Below are 23587 nucleotides of genomic sequence, written 5' to 3'. Positions count from 1 at the left end.
ATCATCAAAATTTTAATACTAAAAAAAAAAAAAATTTAATTGAGGGTTTTTCCTTACCATAAGTTAATGTTACTTAGTGAGGTAATTATGATTTATAAACAACATTAATCAAAGAATCACCTGCTGTGTACTCTAAGTATTCTATAATGCAAATAAATATTATACATAATTCCTATTTAGAAAGAAAAGTGGGGTTTCCATTTGAGGTGAAATGCAAGGAGGCATATAATATGAGAAAAGGCGACTCATGAATGATCAAAGAAATGTACTTGATTTCACTGATCAATTGCAAATAAGGGTATTTAACCTATTAGGCGATTTGACTGCATCCCAGCATTAAATATCTCAAGTTAGTTTTGATTAGAAAGCTTCTCCTACTGGTATGATACCTTTTGGATATTCTACCATACTTAAAATCAAACTTCCTTTTTTATTCATATTATAATTCAAAAAAAGAAATACAAATTTTTCTGATTTAAATTAAATGCAAACAAATGAAAACACAGAACAGCCTTTATTGAACAATCTTGCAGCATAAATTTTTAAACACTTTTAGGAATATCGTTCACATGACTAGAGATTAGACTATACAGCACTTCATTCAGTGGTGTAACTTCACATTTGGGATATTTAATATGTCTTAAAAACAAATATTACTTTTTATAAACAGATATATTTTTATAAACAGACTTATATGAGAACTAGAACTACTTCAGAGACTATGCAATTAAGATTAAAAAAATTGACACATAGTTTCCTAAAAACAGGTTACTATTTGAGACAGATGTGTTCATATATGACATAAAAAGTTGCCATTTTTAACATGAACAGACATGCACAAAAATAATAATACTTTCTGATGAATCTAGGAACACAATAAAATAGAAAACTCTATTTGTTATTTACATCATGAACATTAATAACAAAGATAAATTCTATAAACATTTTTTCTATTTAATTAATAAAAAATAGACATAGAAATTTTTAACAGGAAATAAAATAGACTTATTTCTCAGTCCCAACAAACGTTCTATCAATACGAGTATGTTATTGCTATAACAAATGACAGGAATGTCAATTTCACCCAACAATAAAATGTCAAAGCTTTCTCAATTATAGCAACTCCTATTAAGTGCAGACAATACCAGCTTAAATTGAAACTCAAGATTTCTATTATAATTCCTACATGCTGAGATTCATATTTTAAGGGAAAATAATGTGGGGAAGGGGCGATGGAAGGCGGTACCAATCTTTTAAAATACTACTTCTTTATAATTTTTTGTGTATACTGCCAGATAGTAAAATACTGAATGAAATCTATCACATAGTTAACTTTTAAATTTTTTCCACTAAAATAACACAGCATACAAGACACATTCAGCATTATTTTTAATTCGATTCAACATCAAGCATTTCTTGCTTTGGCCAGGAACTACTTATTTCTTCAATTTATTTACATTCAGTTAATCGTGTCATTTTAATGAAATCCAATGTAAGACTCAACAACGGCATACCTGGTTTCTTTACACTGCAGATTCAATCTTATTTTAGAAAAACTGGATAATATATCATAAATAAAATTTCAACAATATAATAAAAAATCATATAATATTATGACTTATAGGATATTTATGATCAAAGAATGGTTTGCTGTTTAAGTAGTTATGTTATCTGCATGTTTCTTTGACTGAAAGCAGTTAAAGCTATCTTGTAACAAGATGCAATTATCTCTAAATCCATGACTTTTGTATAAAACATAATTTTTTATTATACTAAAAGTCTTTCAATTCATGAACAGTTCTGCTGTTAAATACCAATAGTGACTAGATTTATTTAGATCTAAATAAAAGAAAAAGAAACAACTTTTTCATGCTCACCTATAGAAAACATTAAACAAAATGTATCTTAGATTCGTACAGCTAAGATAACAGAACAGAATTAGCCAAAGAAAAGAAAACTGTCTACAAAGAAACTAAAATGCGGTGGGCTTGTAAATATAAAAATAAACATTTCACAGGAATACAAACACCAATAGATTCTGAAAAGATGAAATATTTTACACACATTTAAAATGCAACACATGAAAATGTATACATATTATTAAGGTCACTTTACTATACAAATGTTAGCAATATGAATAGCTTTCCAAAACATAATGAGACAATAAATATAATTTTGGACGATGAGCATGAGTAGTTTTTTTTTACTCAAGATTTCAAACTTCAGCTTGTCATATGAAGATAATGCATTTTTCAAATAGTCCATGCACATTTCTTAATATTAAGAAAAATATAAAGTTAAAAATCAGTAATATTCGAATTTAGAGCACAAAATTATAAACTGTAATAAAATGTACAGTAATTCATAGTTTCTGAAGTGAGAAAAATTTAATAGAAAGACTATAAAAAGTATCTCATAAAGATAAAAATTTATATCTTGGTACTTCTGATTCTAAAATAATATTTTGCAAAGTAAAAATATTTAGTAATAAGTACATTGTTTCAATCAAATTTATTAAAACATTTTAAAAACATTGCAATGATAAACAAATAATGTATCACATGTAAAACTTACTTGACAGCAACTATTTTTATGATATGAAATCAAACAGAATTTCCATATGGTAAGAAGATAAAACCAGTCATACCATACAAAACTTCTTATTAAACATTTTGAACAATAATTTGAACAAATAATTTGCACAGCAGTTTCTCACATAAAAAAAAAAAAAAAAAAAAAAAAAAAAAAGTTTTTTTTTTTTTTTTTTTTTGCAAAGTATCTGCTCAGCTTCTTTCTGCTTCTTCAAGATCTTGATCATCTTGATCTTCAGATGTTATGTGGAATTGGATTTTTTCTGCTGCAGCTGCTAGTTCTGAAGACTGTGTACTTTGATCTTGTTCTTCTTCAGGGTTGTTGGAGTCTGGGCTAACTGGAATCATATTCTGGTACCAATCACGATTTTCTTCAAGAGTATCTAATATTTCTTGAGCATCAGGGTGAACTAAATCAGCCCATGTCTCCCACAGAGGATGAACAATATAATCAATGAAACCAACCTAAATTCAAAGACAGATAGAGTGCTTTCAAGTATGGGTTTAAACCTTAAATAAGTAATATATTAGAGTTCTTTATAATTGAGAAATAAAATGCATTCAAGATGACAGAACCTCTTCACGTAACTATCAAATTAATTATAAATTTAAAAAAAAAACTCTCACTCTGTGTGTTAAAAAGAACTTACTTGAGACTTTTCAATAGTTGCATTCTCTCTGTCACACATTGGACTAATGTCTAATCCCATTTCTCTTTCTTTGTCACCTTGCTGGAAAAATTCCTCCATGATCAGGTTTACACAGGTACGATATATCTCTAAGGGTTTTGTTGGATTACTCAGGTCAGCACAATGAATCATATTTTGCAATACCTAAGCATAATACAAAATTCAAATAATTACACATATTGAAGTAAAAAAAATGAAGTATATTATACTTTTGGCTAGTTAATACAGACTTCTGATTGTCAACACACTCCCAAGGAACACACATGAATTATGAGAATTGTTATGCAAAAGTTTTGCTTACATTACAGAGATGAATTAAACTTGAAACTTTTAGGAGAAAACATACAATTTTTTAATGCACAAAATCTCAATGCCAAGACTTGGAATAATGTTAAAACGTTTATGCTAATCTTTGATCATGAGATATGATTCCTAATAAAGTAGAAAGGTTCTGCAAGACAAAGTTTTGTCTTATTTTACCTGAATATGGCAAAGTGCAGGAAGGCACAAGGGGTGTCTAAGGGTAGGTAAAACTTCGTGACGGTATTATAAGAGAAACTGACTATATTTGCACTAAATAAAAAGTAAATTAAAAAAAAACTCAAGCAGCCAGCCTGTTTATCAGGACACAATCTATTGATGAAGAGGTAGAAGCAATGGGCTTTACTGACACTATTTCTCAGATTCAAAAACTTAAAACTATATATGTATAAACAAAGAAGGAAAAACAAGGAATGATGAAACAAGATTTGATCAGATATTCTTGACATTACGGCTCACGAGAAGATAGCAGATAAATACAAGAAGGATAATGAAGGAAGATGAAAAAACAATGACCATGATGTACAAACTATATTAAATTTAGTATAATAAACCATAATACTGTTTAACCACAGTACATATTTAAATTAAATAGCAAATTTAGCACCAAACATAAAATATTCACCACATACTTAAGAAGAAAAAGACCAATTCGTGAAGACTGCCAGCAGCTGTCTTCATTGCTCATCCATTACTCTTGCCACTGGCATTCAACCCCACTCCTGACACCAAAATTGTTGCATGAGTAGGGGTTCGTAATATATTGAATGAACACAGATCCGATGATATGTAAATAAAATGTATTTTTATCAAATGAAACACTTCAAAGTTCTGGAATTTTCCATAGGAATATTCGTACAGGTTTTTGTTCTCTACGATGTGCTGGTTCTGTTTCAAGCTTTCTGTATTTCTGAAGTATTTATAATTTTATTTGTTTGGTATTTCAATAGATTTTTAATAAAAATGAGACATTCACATTTTGAGAATCATATAAAGAAAGTGAAGACTCGAAAATCTGAATGCTCTACCCTCCCCCTGTTTGAATCTTCTGAATTTAAACCTAAAAACCCGTTAAAAGTTATAAAACTCAAATCATTGGTGAGATTACTCATTCATTTTTCATTAAATAAAAATTTCAGATTTTGTTTTTATTAGGCACTGTTAATATTGAGCAAAAGGTTTTTCTTACATTCATTCTTTCTTACTACTCTTAATATGCAGGATTCAAAAGACTCAAGAACCTTAAGAGATTCAGATGCGAGAAATTCAGAATTTGTTCTGCTTCTAAATTTTAACATATTCCTATTTATTACAGCTTCAAGGAAAGACATCCAATTCATGATGAAGTCATTAGGAAGGACAGTGGAATATGTATACAAGCTTTAACACTATATAGGTGAATAAACAGAATTTCATTTTAATGACATCATTGTTTTGAACAGTGTTTAACTGCACTGTCTGAAAAAAGTCGCCTTGATTGTCAAAAGCAAAAATAAAATAAAAAATGCTTTTCTAAAAAATAGTCTATGTAAAATTTAATATTTTAATTAAACTCTTAAAAACATTACTTCTGTATGATGTTCATTTAAAACTTCAGAAGTGTTAATTTTTTGTGGTAGCCATGCACAATTGTAATTTTACACAGCTATATTTTGACTTATACTTAGGCAAAAAAGCAATTTTAAATAGGTGTAGCTTTTCAATAAAGTTGCATCAATTCTGAGAAATCAGAAACAAGTCCATCTTCTTCTGAAGCAAAATTTTTTTGCAAAGGTGGGAGAAGCAACAATTATTTTATATGGAAATTAATGCACGATGCAAAGCAAAAACAGCATCATCAATTGAATAAAATAGTACTGAAGTATAAAAATTATGATATTCTAATTTTAAACTGTGAAGAACTGGATTGCATTTAATGTCATTAACTAAAGATACATTTTATTGAATATTAAAGGTGTAAAAAAGGTCTACCCTCATCAAACAAAGAAGCTTTGTGGATAATTTATATAAAACTAAAGTCAAATTATGGTTAAGCTTCTAGCTATACCAAATCTATCCCAATCTAACATTGCTTTTTTGTCTAATTTTACATTGACATGTTCCTCTCCCATTTACATTTTGATTATTTATGCTTCCGTCTTAACTGCTCAGAACTGACATAAATAATTAGTGCTAATTAATTTACATTCACAATTAGTTTTCATTGTGTAATCAAAAATATCAAATTACAAAATTTTTCCTATGGCATTTTACTATTACATCTCAGTATTAATTAGCTGAATGTATATAGTTTAATTTTACAATGTTTTTAGAGGTGTTTGTTACACATGTAAACATATTTCTCATATTGTTAGATGAAATCAGTAATTCATAAACTATATACAATACAAAGTCCCATATCATCAGTTTAACGCTTATGAGATGGCATACAGAAATTATAAAATTATAATTATGAAATCATCATTTATGAAATAATGAAGCATTTATGAACTAAAGGGTAACAAAATTTAGAAAAAAAACTTAATATTTATTTGTTTAGTTTATTAAACTTTTCTTTAAATGTAAGTTCTTTAAGTGGTTTGTTTTTTTGTGCTAATATTATCTCTTTAATTCCGTAGACAGACCTAATTTCTTATTCAGTTAGAAAGTTCCACTGTTCAAGTCCTGTAATTGCTATGTCAAGAATTCCGACTAACTTGTCAATTGAAATTTTTTCATTTCCAGTAACCTGTCTGTCACTTTCTGCACTCTCGATAGTGGTATTTTCTGGATTTAGAACCATACTACAGATATCGCCATCCATTAATTGATTGATAATTGGGGCAATGACAATGCAATGAAAAACTTCTCATATATCATCTTCATTTATTACTGCTTCTCCACTTTTTTTTTAAAAAAATATTATTAATTGGAAAATTTAACCTTTGGTTTGCAATATACGAAAACCTTCACATTCATGGCTATCATATTTATCAACCTCACCACGAAATATGCTAGCTGGCCATAAATTATGCCAAGCATATTTTGAAAGTATCTGGAGAGACATCCTCCCACAAAGCAAATTTTACATTAAAATATTAAAAAAATTCTCGAATTAGTCGTGCTATTATTCAAGAAATTTAACATGGATTTAAAAAATTTGAATTCTTATATTTCCATTTCTGCGCACGCACTATTCTGATATTCATAGGCTGAATGATTGACCTACAATTTGGAGGAGTGAATAATACGGATACATTAGCTTTCAAGCTTTCACTAAAACTTTAAGTGAAGTATGAGCTGTATAGGTGTCTACAATCACGACAATTTTTGCGTTATAAGATAAACTAACCGAATTCTGCCGAGCATCGGGTATGAAAAGATTTTCAAACCAATCATTCATTAACACTTGTGTCATGCATGTTCTTTTATCTGCACGACATATAACAGGAAAGTCTTTACTCTTTTAAATGCTTGAGGTCGTGCATTTCTTCTGATTATGAAAAGTTTACACTTGTGCGTTCCTGCCACATTTGCACATGCAAAAATTGCTAGTCAGCTTCGGAATCTTTGACATGAGCCTTTTCTATAGAGGTTGCTAAGTATGTATTGCCAGAAAAGACCAGTTTCTTCAGCATTGTAAATTTCTTCTGGATGTAACTTTTAATTATTGACAAGTTCAATGAATTCATCTGCAAATATTTCAGTAGCTTCAGTATCAGCTGAAGTTTTTTAACTGAAATTCTTAATTGCCTTACACCATGTCGATTTTTAAATTTGGTTAACCAACCTGTCGACTATATGAACTCAGTTTTTAAGTTCATTTCTTAGTGAAATATTTTAGCTTGCGCCATTAGCATTTGACCCGTCAACAGCATGTCCACACTGTGATGCTGTCTGATCCATTCAATTATCACTCTGTCACGATCTTCACTTTTAGCATAATGAATATTTTTCCTTTATTCATTGCAAGTGGAGTGTCGGAATCCACAAAAAATTCTAAAAGTTCCTTTTTCTGTTTTCTTATGTCATACACAGTTGACTTTCGAATGCCATAGTCCTCGCATAATTTTGAGACAAATATACCTTCCATTTTTTGCCGCATTTCCACATTTTGTTTAATAAACTTCGAAACATGCTTTCGCTTTGTAGATCCTGTTGCAGCTCCAGAATCAGAAACTTTTTTTGACATGATCTAAAGTTGAAACTTTAATTTTCATCAAGTTGCTGTAATAAAAACAGCCTGCAAAAATAATTGAACAAAATCAAATCAGAAAGTTAAGGAACACCACGATCTTCTATATTGGCTGAAATTCCTTGGAATCGGTACACCATAATTTTAGCCTAGCTTAATAGCATCCGCTATATATTATGACATTGGTGATGAAATACAAGTTTTTCCACTAAATTTTGTCTTGCTTCTATCTTGCACTGAAGCAATTAAGCCCGATTGTATTGGTTTAGTTATTCATTATACTTACGTCTATTCCTTGCACATGCTTAAGGCTTATGTGAATCCTGAATAATTTCCACGTATACTTAAGGTTTATTGAGTACCAGTGCTAATACCACCTGATGCTGCCTCTGCGGGTCCTAAATTCTGCTAGCACCTCCCTAAGTTCTAAATTTTTGCGGCCCCTAAATTTTGGATCCCAGTGTTTTCTGCAAATTCTAAAAATATTTTCATCCTGTTATTTTGTTGCTCTGTGCTTCTCTAAATTCCAAACATCTTGTCTTCCCTAACTTTTTCCGCCTAGTGTGGCCATACAAACTCTGGCACCAGTTCTGAGTTTTTGTGAAAGACAAATAAGTTATTCTTCATTCAAATAGCACTAAATGAAATCTGCTGGACTATGAGTATCATTAACAAAATCTATTTTTAGTGTATGGTAAGAAATTTTTGTTAAATGTTTCTCCTCAATATTTCTTACCACATTTAATTTAAATTTGTAATCATTGCCAAGAGTAAGAATGTCAAGATAAAAGGTTACCTTACTCTTTGAACTAATATAAAAAATACTAAAAAAAAAAAAAAAAAATATTTGATCATCACTGCATGAGTCATTACTCAAGTGGTCATGTGTTGATGAAAGCAAAAATGTTTCGGTTTGAGATATATGCCAAGCAAATAAGCAGCTATGGAGCCAAATTATTGATTACACAAATTTATGCAAAATTATTGTTTCTTCAATAATGAAGTATTCATTTAGTGCTTTAGTGCCAAAGGGAAATTAAGAATTTCGACACTACACACGTTTTATCTACGGGGGGGGGGATTATATGTGCATGCATAAAGCATTTCAAAAAAACGTTGGCGGTTTTGAGGTCCGGATTTTGGATCATTCTGGATACTGGGCGTCCCGATATTCTGGATACGGACATGCTTTCTAGAGTTCACTAACTGTCACTTAATATTTGCTTCAGCAAGCCTAACATACAAAATTTTATTGGATTGGCATTGCAAGATTAAGCACAGAGGTCTAATATCAAATGTACACTACTATCATATTCTTTTGTTACAAAATTAGCTGTTATATAAACCTACAATTTGAGGTTTTCTTCTAATGTAATTTAAACTCTACTTTCTGTCAGAACTGATTAGTTTGTTTCATTTCTAGTCATTCATAGAATAGCTATAATTATTGCTAGTCAAATGGAAAGAATTGGCACCTTAATTTCGTATTCTGTTGTGAGAGGAAGGTAAAAAGCAAAGATAAGACTGTCCAACTTGTTCTATTATTTAAAATGGAACAACAACAAAATTTTCATCCTTTAAAATTCAAGCAAGGAGGTTCAAGTTCTGAGTTTTGTGGCAGAAGAATTAAAACATTTTGCCATATTCTAAGGTAACTAGTATTAAGACTGCAAAAACACCAATATTTACCGATATTAGTAACATAAAAAAAAAAAAAATACCTCATGTTGCTAATAATGATAGTACATAGATTCAAGCAAGGAGGTTCAAGTTCTGAGTTTTGAGGCAGAAGAATTAAGGCAAAACATTTTGCCATATTCTAAGGTAACCAGTATTAAGACTGCAAAAACACCAATATTTACTGTTATTAGTAACATGAAAAAAAAAAAAAATGTACCTAATCTTGCTAATAATGATAGTACATATACATTGTTTTATCAATGTAACCATAACAAAAAATATAAAAGTTTCTACTATAATTTTTAATAACATAAGAGCTAAGTTAAAAAACTTCGGCAATTCTCTACAAGTAAAGACTTATTTGGGCACCAGTGGTTAAGCAGAAAACCCACTGCACACTAGTAGTTTGACTCTGCTCAAATTTTAGTGAACATGCTTCCTTGTCATTGCTCAAGTAAAATGTGCATACAAGCCAATTTTTCTTAGAAAATCTCCATAAAATCTTTCCCCTCAAACATGCTGCCCTTGCCTACCTTCTTGACCAATTAATCAAATCAAACTGAAAATTTAATGACATAAAATTATTTAGTAGTTAATGTGAAACAGAAAAATTAATATATAATATTTTATGTAACTTTCACCTCATTTTATTACTTAACATTTAAATTACTGGGTCAAAGTTATAAAATTATTAAACATTAAATCACTGCAACAGGCTGAAAATAACATCTTGAAGGACATGTTAAAATTTTTTATGCATGTTAATTACATCAAATTTAATACTGTCATTCCCTTCAATTGAATTTGTGTCATGGACACTGATGAAGAAGTTCAAATGTGGATTCAAATGCTCTGAGCTCAAGAGTAATTCCCTTAATAATACTCCTGTTTCAAAGAATAATATGACGATGCAAAAAGCTTCACTCCTGAGAATAGTAGCAGTTACTACTTTTAACAAGAAGGAAATCTCCCCACCTCAGCCATTAGTAGCAGTTACTACTTCTAACAAGAAGAAAATCTCCTCATCTCAGCCATCCTCCATGGACTTTGCTAAATAGCCATGGACTTAACAGTTCCAAATGAAGAAACTATGATTGCAAGACCCCAAACAATGAAGAGATGGCTAAACAATCAACTCCAGGATGATTATTAAACATGGAATTGTATCAATAAATAGAATGCTCTGGCTCGATTAAATGCAATTTTAAAGTAATACAAAATTAACATCCTTGAAAGTTCATAATATAACTGATGTTAAACAATTACTCTTTTGATGTGAACATAATACATGATTATATAAAACAGAACTATTTATTTTTAGGCTGAATTACAAGCAACCATATATAAATGCATGCGGTGAATCGAAAATGTTCCCCAAAAAAGTTACATTTGCAACACAAAAGGAAAAACATAAAAGTACAAAACATTTTTGTAGATATTTATGCAAAATAACAAAGAAAATCAAACTAGTAATAAATTTTATATTGAAACATATCTCAACCAAGACAACTGAACCAAGTCAAGCAAAAACGTGTTTTTTTTTTTTTTTTTTTTTTTAAATTAGGATTTTACAACAGTGACAATCAATTTTGTGAAAATAGGCATTCCCTTATTTACTCTACCTATTACAGAAGACAAATATCTGGCTAAAATTACATCAATAAATGAGAAAATCAATGCTTCAGTTACCCCTAATGCCAAAAAAATTATCCACAAACAACAAAAAACTAATCACAATATTGAAAACTAGATTTCAAATCAAAATCCTATTCTGGCCATCTTCTATACTAATCCTGAATCAAAAAGAAAAAGAATCAGAATCCAAGACTCACAGAAATTCACTAAGCCCACCAAGCACCTAATAATAAAAATTTTTAACAAATAATGAAAATCCCAGAATAATAACTACACACTTGTCTCATATCAATTTCAGTCTTCCAAAGAATGTAAGATTTGGCGCCAATACTCACTCAGCAACTATTTGAGAATTCTCCATCCAAACCCCAGTTCCTTTTTTCTAATTCACATCAAGCCAAGGGTAGACTGGTTCTTTCTGTTTCGCTAATTAAAATTGTCACCGCCGGCTGAATCTCATCAACAGAAATATGAAAACTAACTATATCAAATGAAGCAGATTACGATGCTTTCATGCATTTGCTTGTTGATAACAAAATTTAATATAATATCTCACAATCTCAAAAGTGAGCACCCACTAAAACTCATGATTTGAGGGCTTCTTTCTGTAACCCTGATCAAAGTTGTACAGACTGCAATCGAGGTGCTAGGTTTTCTGTACCCAAGATTTTACAACTGAAACGTTACAAGAGCAAAAGACGGCTGCTGCTCTTCTGAGAGCAAATACACAACAGCATGAAGGTGGATGAAATTTACTGAGTGATGAAACTTCTATAAACTGAGGTTAAAATTGAGATTTTCAGAGGCAGCAAAGGTCCTTCTCAATGCTATCAGGACTTTTTTTCACAGCTCTGAAGCCTGTAATCTTTCCTAGAAATGCATTTATATTTGCCTCATCAGGCGAGAGATTGTACTAAACCCTATGAAGTGTGCCATCAGTTCTTGACCTCATGGCATCAACTAGAAATACTGTTTGCACTTCAAATCTAGGAACAACAAAGTATGAAACAGAAAACCTATTGCTTAGAACAGTTTGACCACTGATCTGGCCAAAAAACTCAAAGCCTCCCTTCTCAGTCATCTTTTACTTGCCCCACTGTTAATTTAAAGCTTTTTGAGAATCACATCCGCTGGTGTAGTTCATATAAGTATCTTGGTGTGATCCTCTTTCAAATTAATCGGGCTTCTTCATATTCAGTACAGTGCTAAAAAAGTGAAAACAGTTAGATCCTAGATATTCCCATTTTTAGCACAAAAGAGCAGTCTGTCAATTAAAAAAAGATCTTCTCTATACATTGATTTTGAGACCAATTTCCATGTATGTATGTACCATCTGGAGTACTGCTGCAAAGACACATATAGTAATACTGAAAACCTTTCAAAGCAAAACCTTACACTTAGCTCATAATATACCGTGGTAAATCTGCAATGATGTTATTCATTCAGACCTACACATTAAAAACATTGGCATATTAATTAAAGTCTTAGTCAAAATTTATTTTCTACAATTCAACAGACATAATTTTGCACTTCAGAGTATTCCTACTTAAGACTTTGCAATTCCTACCTCAGCTAAACAACAAAGATCTATTACTGGCCAACAGTACGGCATCTTCTTGTGATCTAAAATGTAAGAGCTATTAGAGGTCTGAATTCATCACAGTATAATAGGTATGCTTAAAATACCATACGATTTCTGACGTTAACTTCTATCATCTGAGGGGATCCTCATTATTTATCTCTCCACTACCACAATTACACCAGTTCCCACACATAAAATTCTGCAATGGATATTTAAAATGTTTATCATGTCATCAAGTCACAGGTTCTACTCTCACTAACTACTCTTAATTTTCAAAATTTTAATATGCTTAAAGGCTTGCTTTTTTCCTCTAAACTTTCTCAAGTGATGTGGACTTGCATTTTTTTAATATCTATCAGTACTTGTTCCTAATTCTACTCATTATTTAAATTTTATGATATGGATTAATTGGTACTATACCAAAAAAACTTGAAAATAATTAATGCTTGGAATTTAATATTGCAAGAAACAGGAAAAAAAAAATTAATCCAATAAAAACAGTAGCAGTACATACAGCTGACATTTTAACCCTCTGAGTGGCACAGGATTTTTGATTTCTCAGGAAGATCTGTAGTTAAACAGCACTTTTGCTAAATTTGTATAATTATTTATTTTGGTCTCTATAAACTTACATTCACTAAGATAACATTTATATTATGAAAGGAAAAAGGAAAGCAAAATACCTTAAATTGTATGCTAATATGTACCACGTGACAAACAATCTCATGACTAGATAAAGCCGGTCATGCTGCTCAGAGGATTAAGATCGGGTTGCCCGGAAAATAATGCAGGTTTTTGCAGTTGTTTATCTTTCCTGTATATTTTTAGCAACAAAAATACTTTGAATTACATTGGATTATATATCATTTTGAAGCTTTTTTTTACTTTATATTTCTATAATAATCATTTTGTTCCAAAATTATTTAAAAAAATATTTACTAGGTGTTTTTTTCTAGATGTCAAAACGGGATTTTCGGCAAATTTACTTTTATGAGTACAAGCTAGACTGCAGCGCAGCACAAACGGCTCGAAATGTCAGCGAAGTATGGGACGAGAAAAGTGTTAATAAAATCTACAGTTCTATGGTAGTACCAAAAGTTTCGCGATGGAGAATTTGACCTGGAAGATCAAGAGGGTCATGGATGCTGATGCTTTCAGCTGTTGATGACGACGATTTGAAGACTAGTTGAAACAAACCCCGGCACAGCTGTTCGAGAGCTTGCTGAGGAGCTTGGCATAAGCAAAACAATGATTTCTGATCACTTGAATTGTATAGGAAAGTCAAAGAAGCTCGATAAGTGAGTGCCACACAAATTGAGTGAAAATAAAAAAAATTGCAATGTTGAAGTGCCTTCTACTCTTCTTCTTCACAATAAAAATGACCTTTTTCTTGAATTGTTATGATGAAAAATGGATTCTCTATAAGAACCAGCAATGTTTGGCTCAGTGGTTGGACCGCAATCAGACACCACAACACTTTCCAAAGCCAAATTTGCTCTAAAAGAAAATGATGGTGACTGTTCGGTGATCTGCGGCCGGTCTCATCCACCACAGCTTCCTTAATCTGGGCAAAATGATTACGGCAGATAAGTACTGTTGGCAAATCGGCAAAATGCACCAAAAATTGCAATGCATGTGCTCGGCATTGGTCAACAGAAAGAGGCCAGTTCTCCAAAACAATGCTTGGATGTCATGCAACCCATCCTACAGAAATCGAATGAATTAGGATACGAGAGTCTCCCTCTTCCCCCATACTTGCTTGACCTCTCGCCGACCGATTACTACTTTTTCAAACATCTGGATAACTTTCTACAGCAGAAATGCTTCAGAAACCAAGATGAGGCCAAAAACTCCTTTAACAACTTTATCGCGTCCAGAATTCCAGAATATTATTTTACCAGAATAAATGAACTTATATCTTGTTGGCAAAAATGCATTGATTCAGCTGGTGCTTATTTTGATTAATAAAATTGTTTTTCAGTTATGATACTTTAAAGATATAGGTTAAAAACCAGCATTATTTTCCAGACAACCTAATACAATGATTAACTTGTGTTCAAATGTCGGGGAATGGTACAGCTGCTTGGAGGTTTCCATGTTTTCTTTAGGGTGTAATGTAAATGTGAACCACTGTCCCTTAGAAATTCTTGCATGAAAGCATTCTTTCCTTAGGCAGACAGGTATTGTAAGCTTTGAATGTCGTCATATGAATTAAACAAGCATACAAACATTACACAGATATTACTGCTTTCTATTTAATTTTAAAAGTCATGAAACTTCCAACTTGAAGTAGTCGGGTGTTTATATCTTTTAAAGATAATTTGTGAATGCAGCTTAATTTAACAATTATGCAATTTCAAAGCTGAAATTAAAAATATTTTAACTAAAGAGAGATCGGAAAGAACATTCTATAAACATAAGGTAATGAATACTTAGGTAAGATATTCACTTTGTGAAGAAAAACTGTCAAACATAGGTATTCCCTTTGCAGAGTGCTCCATGAAGTCATTGCTCCTGTTACGCAGATAGAATTCTTCTATTTTGCCATATTACAATAATATGGGCTATTACTATTTCTGTTATTTCAGTATTATTCATTTCTATCAAAAAGGTTTTTTAATGTTAAAAATTATAAAGCTTTGCTTATGTCATTTCTCAGAATATATAAAGCTACGATTTAAAAATATGAGAACAGTTATATGAAACATATACTTGTGATGAATATAGAGGTGTACAGATATAGTTAATTTGAAGGAATGTGAATTTACCACTTTGCGTCATGTGAAAAATATCTAGACTTGGCTCTGCCAGATAGTACACAATTTTGTACGTGATGCAAAATATCCCAGGCATCCTTTAATATTATTTGGTATACTTTAGTACAAGAGATGAGTTTATATTTTAATACAATAGCAAACTAATTAAAGAAAGTCCATGGCATACCCTATCAGTATATGTAAGAGAAGCATACCAACAATAGACTTCTAAATCAATTCCAAATTGGCATTAATTTTAGAGAAATACTTAAAATCATTCACTAAAGTTGTCATATCTTGATGAATGGGAAGAAACTTATCTAAATTTAATCTAATTATCTAAGAGATTTGAAAAATTTTAGCAGAAAGATAAATTAAAGAATGACCAATGGACCAAAAATATTCACAATAAGTTGTTTATACTCTCTTTTTTAGCTTTTTCTGGATATAATTTTGAAAGGAATGTTATGAATTTTCTAGGAATTTTAGCCTGATAAGATCAAGAACTTGGTGCATTTTATTACCCTAACAGAAAGCAGAACCTAGAGAATTTACGTAATTTTGTATGTAAAAGAAAAGAAGAGGGTGAAAATAAGAGTACTGAGAAGAATTTTAAGATAAGTTCTCAGAGTGCTTTTGGGAGAAGAATTTGCTTACACTGAAAAAAGAATGTTTTTTAAAAATTCTTAAATTAAAAAAACAAACATGATATAAATATACTAACTTGTATTCTTTCAGTATAATTATCAAGCAAAAGAACTCCAGATCCAGCTACTTTCTTTGTCTCAACCATAGTTTTTAGATCAGCTAAAAGTGACATGTGCTTGGACATATCTGTTGCAAGCACCTGCAATCATATTATGATTGTTTTAGAAATACTGAGTCCATCTAGTAAAGGACAAAACACAAAGAAAAACTTCAAAAAATTGAATGAGAGAGAGCTTAGACAAAGTAAATAACTGTATAGGTAGGTAATATATGTTCATATTATAACTATAAATTATACAGAGTGTTTGAAAATCATGGCTACAAGTTTTATTTCCTTAAATACTGAACCAATACATAAATTATACATTCTACAGTTTCTTAACAGTCATAATTTTATGTAAATGATCTTAATACTCTAGATGGTTATGAATCTTAAAAAAAAAATAAATAAATCTTCCTTTTGTGTTGTCCAATTACAAACTGAATAATGATTGCTCCTTTATCTAATATTTAATTCCCAAAATCAGCATTTCGTAGCTACCACTTAGCTTCTGCAGAAGTTTCCTTACTGCTTCCAGTATGTTCAGATGTTGCAACCTGGAGATCAGCAACAGCTTGTTAACTGTGTGAATATTTTCTTCCTCAGATATGATCAAGAGATGGCATGGCTGCTGTGGATATTATGGATGGATAAGGTGCATTAACTGGGAACATAAACTCCAAGAACTAAGTTCGGTGAGCTGATGAAAATCATGATGTGGCACTTGCACCTTCACATGAAGGTAAAGTAACTGTGCGGTATGGCATCACCAGCACATTTGTTGTCGGTGCATGCTTCTTTGAAGAGGTCTCTTTCATAGGTATGAAAACACGCTCCATCACAAATACTTGGTATATAACAATGCTGTAGAATAAACTTTGCAGTTTTGTGGCCAAGCTGATCCCCTAACCTCACCCCAATAGATTTCTAGTTCTGGTGTTATCTGAAATTGAAGGTCTACACATCAGACCCACAAGACATATCCGAATTGAAAGATACCATAAAACGTTAAGTTATACAGATTCCTCCTGCTATGTTATATTTGTTATTGTTGTCAACAATCTCCCACATACAAGGCATTATTGTCTGCTAAGGAGGGCAGGTTGAAAACTTGTAATTCCAATGAAAGTTTTTTTTTTTTTTTTCCCTCAACTCTCTTACATTGTCTATAGTCCTTAAAAATACTCTTCAGTAATTTTCATTATATGTGTATCATTTCAGCATTATTTATGGTGTTAAATGTGCTGATAATTTGCACAGGAGAAAAAGTAGGTGTTACCATTTGAAAATTGTGAAATTTTTTCACTGTAACCATAAACCATGAGAGCTCTGTTGTTTCAAACATCACAATCTAGAATATCTTCAAATAACATATGAAATTTCATTTTGTTTGTCTGAGCACAGAGGTCACTAGGGCTTCATATATAGGGAAAGCTTATGACTATCTTGTACTTTATTCATAAATGTTGTCATTAAGGACAGAAAGAGTTCAGAAATTCAAGATCTTTTGTAAAATATATACTTCAGTTTTACAATGCCATTACACCAACATTAAGCAGTAAAGATGATGGGCAAACCTCAACAGAAGTAAGAAAACTAATAAAACAAAATAAAAATGATCTGCATGAAAAATCAATATATATAAAAAGGGACAGAGGGAGGAAAATGACAAGATAGTTTTATAATGCAAATAAAAAATGAAATGATACAAACAAATAAGAAAAATTACCATATCAATGGCCATTTTTCTCAAGGTTTGTCTCTGTTTCTTAGTTAAACTTTGAAAAATATTACAGTTTTCATCTTGCAGCAACTTGAATCCAACAGCCAAAGAATGGTTTTCCAAGACAGATTCATCATTATACATGAGTGCTAATTCAGAACCTGAAAAATAATTATTTGAAACATGCTGGTTAAAGTGTATTTCAATAATCCATAAGATACAAACATTTTATATTTTTTCTGGAGCTATTTTTAGCAACTACTCAGAAAAAGTTATACCAAAAAAAATATGCAAATTTTAAAGGTTCTGGATTTTTAACTGAATTCTTCAAAAAAAGGTTAATAAAATCACTTAAGTCTGCACTTAAAAGAATGTATAAAACTACATAAAAATATAACATGCATGATTTTTAACACATAATGTGTAATTACTCACCAATCTAAAACATTGAGCCTTAAGAGTTTATTAAACTTAAGAGTTTATTATGCACAGTTTATTACAACAGCCTTTAAGCCAATTTATTACAACCTTATCATAGTGTCAGTTTCAATACCCCTGACCAATGGTTAATGCTATCGACTTCTGTATTGCTGAACTCAAGTTCAAATCCCACAGAAGGCTTGGATGTTTGCAAGCATTAAGTGTGCCATGGAGGCACTAAAATTTTGGCAAATCAAATCTTCTTGAGAGGTTTGCAGATATGGAAGATCCTCTGATCCATCCCCCAGAGCTAAAACGGCTCTTGCAGAAGCAACCCTCTTAAAACATCCACTTCCAGGTGCTTCTTTAAGTCTTTGGACTGAAGCCTCTGATGTCACTAACAGAAGTTACTTAAAGCAACTTCCTAATGGAAAATGAGAACCCATTGCATTTTTGTACATGGAACTTCCCAAAAGTCAAAGCAATTGGTTCACTTATGACAGAAAACCTTTGAGAATTTATCTATCAATACTGATCAAAAGTCTCTAATTATGCCTTTCAGCAAAAGACTGACATGTACATGCCACCAAGGCATTTAGATTTTTAGATTTCCCATCACAGTTCTCTACTGATATTGGACACCAAACTAGGTCTGAAAATATAATTGGTGATTCTTTGTCTCATATAGAAACTGATTGTATATCAAAAGACATTGTAGATTTTCATAGTATGTCTCTTGCACAAATGGAAGATGCTAAGCTTAAAGAATTAAGTTTTAAATTAGAGAAACATTTTCCTCAAGAAATTACTCTGTTTTGTGATATGTCTATAAGTTCATCTCCACTTATCCCAAAATGTTTTTGTTCTAAAATTTGTGAAAATATTCATATTTCTCATGCAGGCACATCAGCAATGATGACTACAAGATGTTATTTTTTGGCCCAATGTGAAAACATTCATAAAAACAGCAGTTGAGACCTGTCAGAACTGCCAGTGTTCAAAAATTCAAAGACCCACAAAATCACCTACTAACACATTTTCTAGGCCTGGTGATCATTGCTCATATTAATATAGATTTTATCAGCCCTCTTCCCCCTTCTGTAGGGTACACTTATTGTATGGCAGTAACAGACCATTTCACCAGATAGTCGCAAGTACTCATAGCTAAAGATATGACTGAAGAAACTACCTGTAAGGCAATTATTCGTGTTTGGATCTCTAGATTTGGCTGTCCTGTCATTACATAACAGATCGAGGACACAGTTTTGAATCTTACTTATTTCAACAACTTACAAATCTGCATTTGAGCTGCATTCTTTTAAATTCCTATCATCCTCAGATGAATGCATTGGTGGAGCATTTACACAGACCTCTTAAATGTCCTTTAATTGTCCATGGTAATTCTACATCAACTAAAGCTAGCCTTATTGTGTTGCTAGGCATTCAATGCCCACCAGTGGTCGAGGAGTGAAGTTGCTGAACACTGGTAGTTCAATTCGGGGTTTGAATCCCAGTGAATCAGCTGGCTGTAGGGCCATTTTCATGGTTTTCCCATGAGTATTGTGCAAAAGAACCAGTTTCTCTTTATATGTCCTCCATAAAGGCATCTGACAGCACTCGAGTGCTTTGCTATAATCAAGTAAACAAAACCTAGGCATTTGATCCACCGTAAATGCTTCATGCAAAGAATTAGTATGCAGAACAACTTTTAGAATACCCACTGATATTTCTGCATAGTAACTTAAACTTATATATCTCAACTAAGATCATTAATGCAGTCTCTGAAACCTACCTCTAAACATTTCCTCAGCAGAATACATCAATTTATGTAAATTGCTCGTTGCAAACTTGCTCTTGTGTTTTTGCGTACTGATAGCGTAAAATTTTCACTCACACTCCCATATACTGGTCCACATCTTGTTCCACACAGAAAGGAAAATGATTTTGCAATAAGAATAAATGATAAAAATGTGATAGTCTGATGATCATTTAAAACCTGGGTTCATGTTGACTGAATTGACAGATTTTCATGCAAATCTGAATCTTTTTCCATCCCCAAAGTTTATGAAAAGTATCAAAATGCATCAATTTCAGACCTACCATGTATATTTTCCAACAAGACAAAGCACCATCATCTAATGCACTGAATTATTATATTATCATTTTACAGTACACCAAATTGTGACAGCTCTTGGATTTTTGCACATGTATTTTGATATATGAATATGAATGATTTCAAATGAAAACTGCATTTATGCATACTTATTCAACATATTTTTGTCATTTTGTCCTGCTATCACTTTGTTCACTGTGGAGATATCTTCAGTGATCATACCAATATCAATAATCGATATAGGAAGAGTTTCTACAGCTCAACGTTCCACCCAGAAAGAGTGTCAGTCTTCCCCACTGCATGGCTGCAGTACATTGTTCTCTAATGTTCTTGTCTTTGTAAACAATATTTATTTTAATTAAATTTTAGGCAGTAAATTATGGAGTCATATGTTCATCTACATGATACACACACATCATGAATCTTCACAACAGCTTATGACTGAGGTGGCACATGCACAAAACAGTTACTTAGGCCTGCAGAGTATAAAAGAAAAAAACTATGCTAGGAGGGATGATGGTGGTGAGAATGAATGATCCGAGATCTGAATAAACAGCTTTTTTGAAATTATGTGACACTTCATTTTTAAAGTTAATTTAAATAAGTTATTTGTTTTCTTTTAATTACTTTTCACATAGTATTGGATCTAAGGCAGTTACTGCTTATTGCATTCAATAAATCAATACTCAGGAAGAAAGAGGAAAAGAACAGAGAAGTCTCACTACACACATCTCTTTTTAACATAATGGTAACTATATTCTAAATCTTTCAGTGGCCTAGTACGTAAGTTCACTGAACACTGATATGTTCAAATAGCAGTAAATGATGTAGATACATACATAGGCTTTTTTAATAATTTTCCTATGTGTAAAGGAAATATACCAGTTTTTCATAGACAACCCCTGATGAAAACACCTTTCCCTTCAGGCAGATAAACCTTCGCAAGCTTTGCCACATTCAGTAACCCAGACAAACTATATTCCAAGTTACTCTATATATTTTCCTCCTCTATTATTGAATGTAGGGAAAACAGAAGTTTCTATAATCACTATTTTTATATTTATACCAAGGAATAATAAGAATGTGCTTCTAACAGCTATTCTCTCAAAAAGCAACTACTATATAATTTTAGAACTCGGTACTCAATTTATTAGCATAATTCTTGCAACATAAGTAAGAACAAGAAATTGATTAGTAACATCAGTATCATGACATCTTGATTATCATCAACCATCATCATACATCAATATTATGCAAAATAATGCCAGTTAAATTTTGGTTAATGAACCGTTAAAGACATGAATACAATATCTTCTTATATGCTACTTACTGGAGTTCACTAAGTATTGGTTTGTAACACCTGGGTGATCAACATCATGAACTGCTGCTGCAAAGAGTGCAGCTAATATTTCCAAATCAGTAAAAACGGACTGTAAAAAAATCATATAAGAAAATAAGCAATTTGAAAATAGTGTCAAAAAATTTTTTTAAAAGGTACATCACATTACAGATATATAGGCTAAACTATAACAATTAAATGAAAATTACAACTATTAATTATAGTTTTAACATTTATGATTAAAAGAGAAACAATACAGAAACGGAAAAATTATGTTTCTGTATACAATGCAGGCAAGAAGCAACACTGGTTAGTGCCTAATAGCCATAGTAATAAAATAAACTGCACCAAGTGTTGATAAGACAAATTACATAATAGTTATGTTAAAAAAATGTGAAAGTTGCATGTAGTATTATGTATGTACTATTTTTCCAAATGGGATTGAACTTCATTCACAAATGATGCAAAATGTGCCTGCCCATCCACATTTGGAAATTGATTACATGGAAAATCATTCATGAAAACCTTCAGCTTACCATATGAGAAGCTGTTCTATCGCATGTTATGCAATTTGATGGGTAAACTTCAGATGAAAAATGATTTCTGCTAAGTTTCTGCCATGTATATATTAACAGCCAAAATAAAGAAAAAATGGGGAACACTTTTAGAACAAAGAGTGCTGTAATGGCCAAAAAATTTTTACCCAAATTTTCTAAAGCTGGTGATTACTGGTGATGAAATGTAAGTACATCACTTTAATGTGGAAATGAGAGTTTATCTATCACTGTGGATCAAAAAATCCTCACCAAGCCATAGAAAATCATAAATAGATCCCAAGTGATCTTGATTCCATACCTTGACTGGTACAAACTTATTCATACTTGTATTGCATTATTCCACGAATACAGTTTAAATACCATGCAATTACATGAAAATGTGCAGCATGAAAATGAGTGGCTACAAAAAGTTTAGCAGTGTCGTATGGAATCTTTTTTCCAACTAAAAGGTTATTGATAATGGATTCCATGCGTGCTCATTTACTTGAGTCAGTGAAAACCAGATGTCAAAAATTGTCGACGACCATAGCAATAATTCCTGGTGGTTTGACAAAAATCTTATAACCGTTATATTTGTCAGGTAATAAATCCTTCAAAGCTGAAGACCGAAAGCGGTGGAAGTGTTGGATGAGTGAAGGCTTGCATACGTATACCAAAAGCGGTAAAATGCATAGAGCATCTTATGAAGAAGTTGCAAAGCGGGTAGGAAGTGCGTGGAAATCGGTAGAAACATCGTCAATAATAGCAGGATTCAAAGAAGCTGAAATTATATCCTTAGATAAAGAGACTAAACCAAGAGGATGAATGTGACGATCTGGAAGACTTAGATCAGGATTTACTAAATCTTTTTAATTCAGATAGTGAAGAATCAGATTTTGATGGCTTCATATGATGTATAGTTTGCTGTAATTCCTTTTTAAGTAAAATTTAAAATTTCCTTTTGCCATCCAAATTCAATATTTCGTTGTTGCAACATTTTTTATAATATAGTCTGAGTATTACAAATATGGACTTCTTCAGTGGGTAATATAAGTATATACGTGAAGGTAAATATATTTTCCACATTTCTTACCTTTAATTTATTTTTGAGTTATGGTTTCATTTTATGCATTTTTCTTAATTGGTATGTCATATATCAGGACTTAGGTTGAGATTTTGCATCTATACGGCTCACGACGATGTCACGTGCAATTTAATCTATTGCGGCGTTTCTGTGTAATTTTAATTTTTTTCCCGTCATTTTTCTTGAGTGCGGTGTT

At 31.6% G+C, this 23587-nt stretch overlaps 1 protein-coding gene across 1 annotated transcript in view; it reads right to left on the bottom strand.

Moving 5' to 3' along the window:
• Window positions 1-495: 495 nt before the first annotated feature.
• The window catches only part of LOC118185152 (uncharacterized), a 405199-nt gene continuing 382107 nt past the window's right edge, over window positions 496-23587 (bottom strand). The window contains exons 10-14 of the mRNA XM_085810045.1: window positions 21763-21862; window positions 17906-18060; window positions 16153-16275; window positions 3242-3424; window positions 496-3056 (exon numbers count right to left, since the gene is read on the bottom strand). Coding sequence (XP_085666171.1) covers window positions 2784-3056; window positions 3242-3424; window positions 16153-16275; window positions 17906-18060; window positions 21763-21862 — 834 coding nt within the window. The 3' untranslated portion in view covers window positions 496-2783. The remainder of the gene's footprint in view (window positions 3057-3241; window positions 3425-16152; window positions 16276-17905; window positions 18061-21762; window positions 21863-23587) is intronic.

The sequence above is a fragment of the Stegodyphus dumicola genome, chromosome X2, assembly GCF_044657685.1.
Source record: "Stegodyphus dumicola isolate Sdum_Otavi_A_Nest chromosome X2, ASM4465768v1".
In the NCBI taxonomy this organism is placed as follows: Eukaryota; Metazoa; Arthropoda; class Arachnida; order Araneae; family Eresidae; genus Stegodyphus; species Stegodyphus dumicola.
Note: the sequence above shows the minus strand (reverse complement) of the source record. Positions and strands in the feature narration are given on the sequence as shown.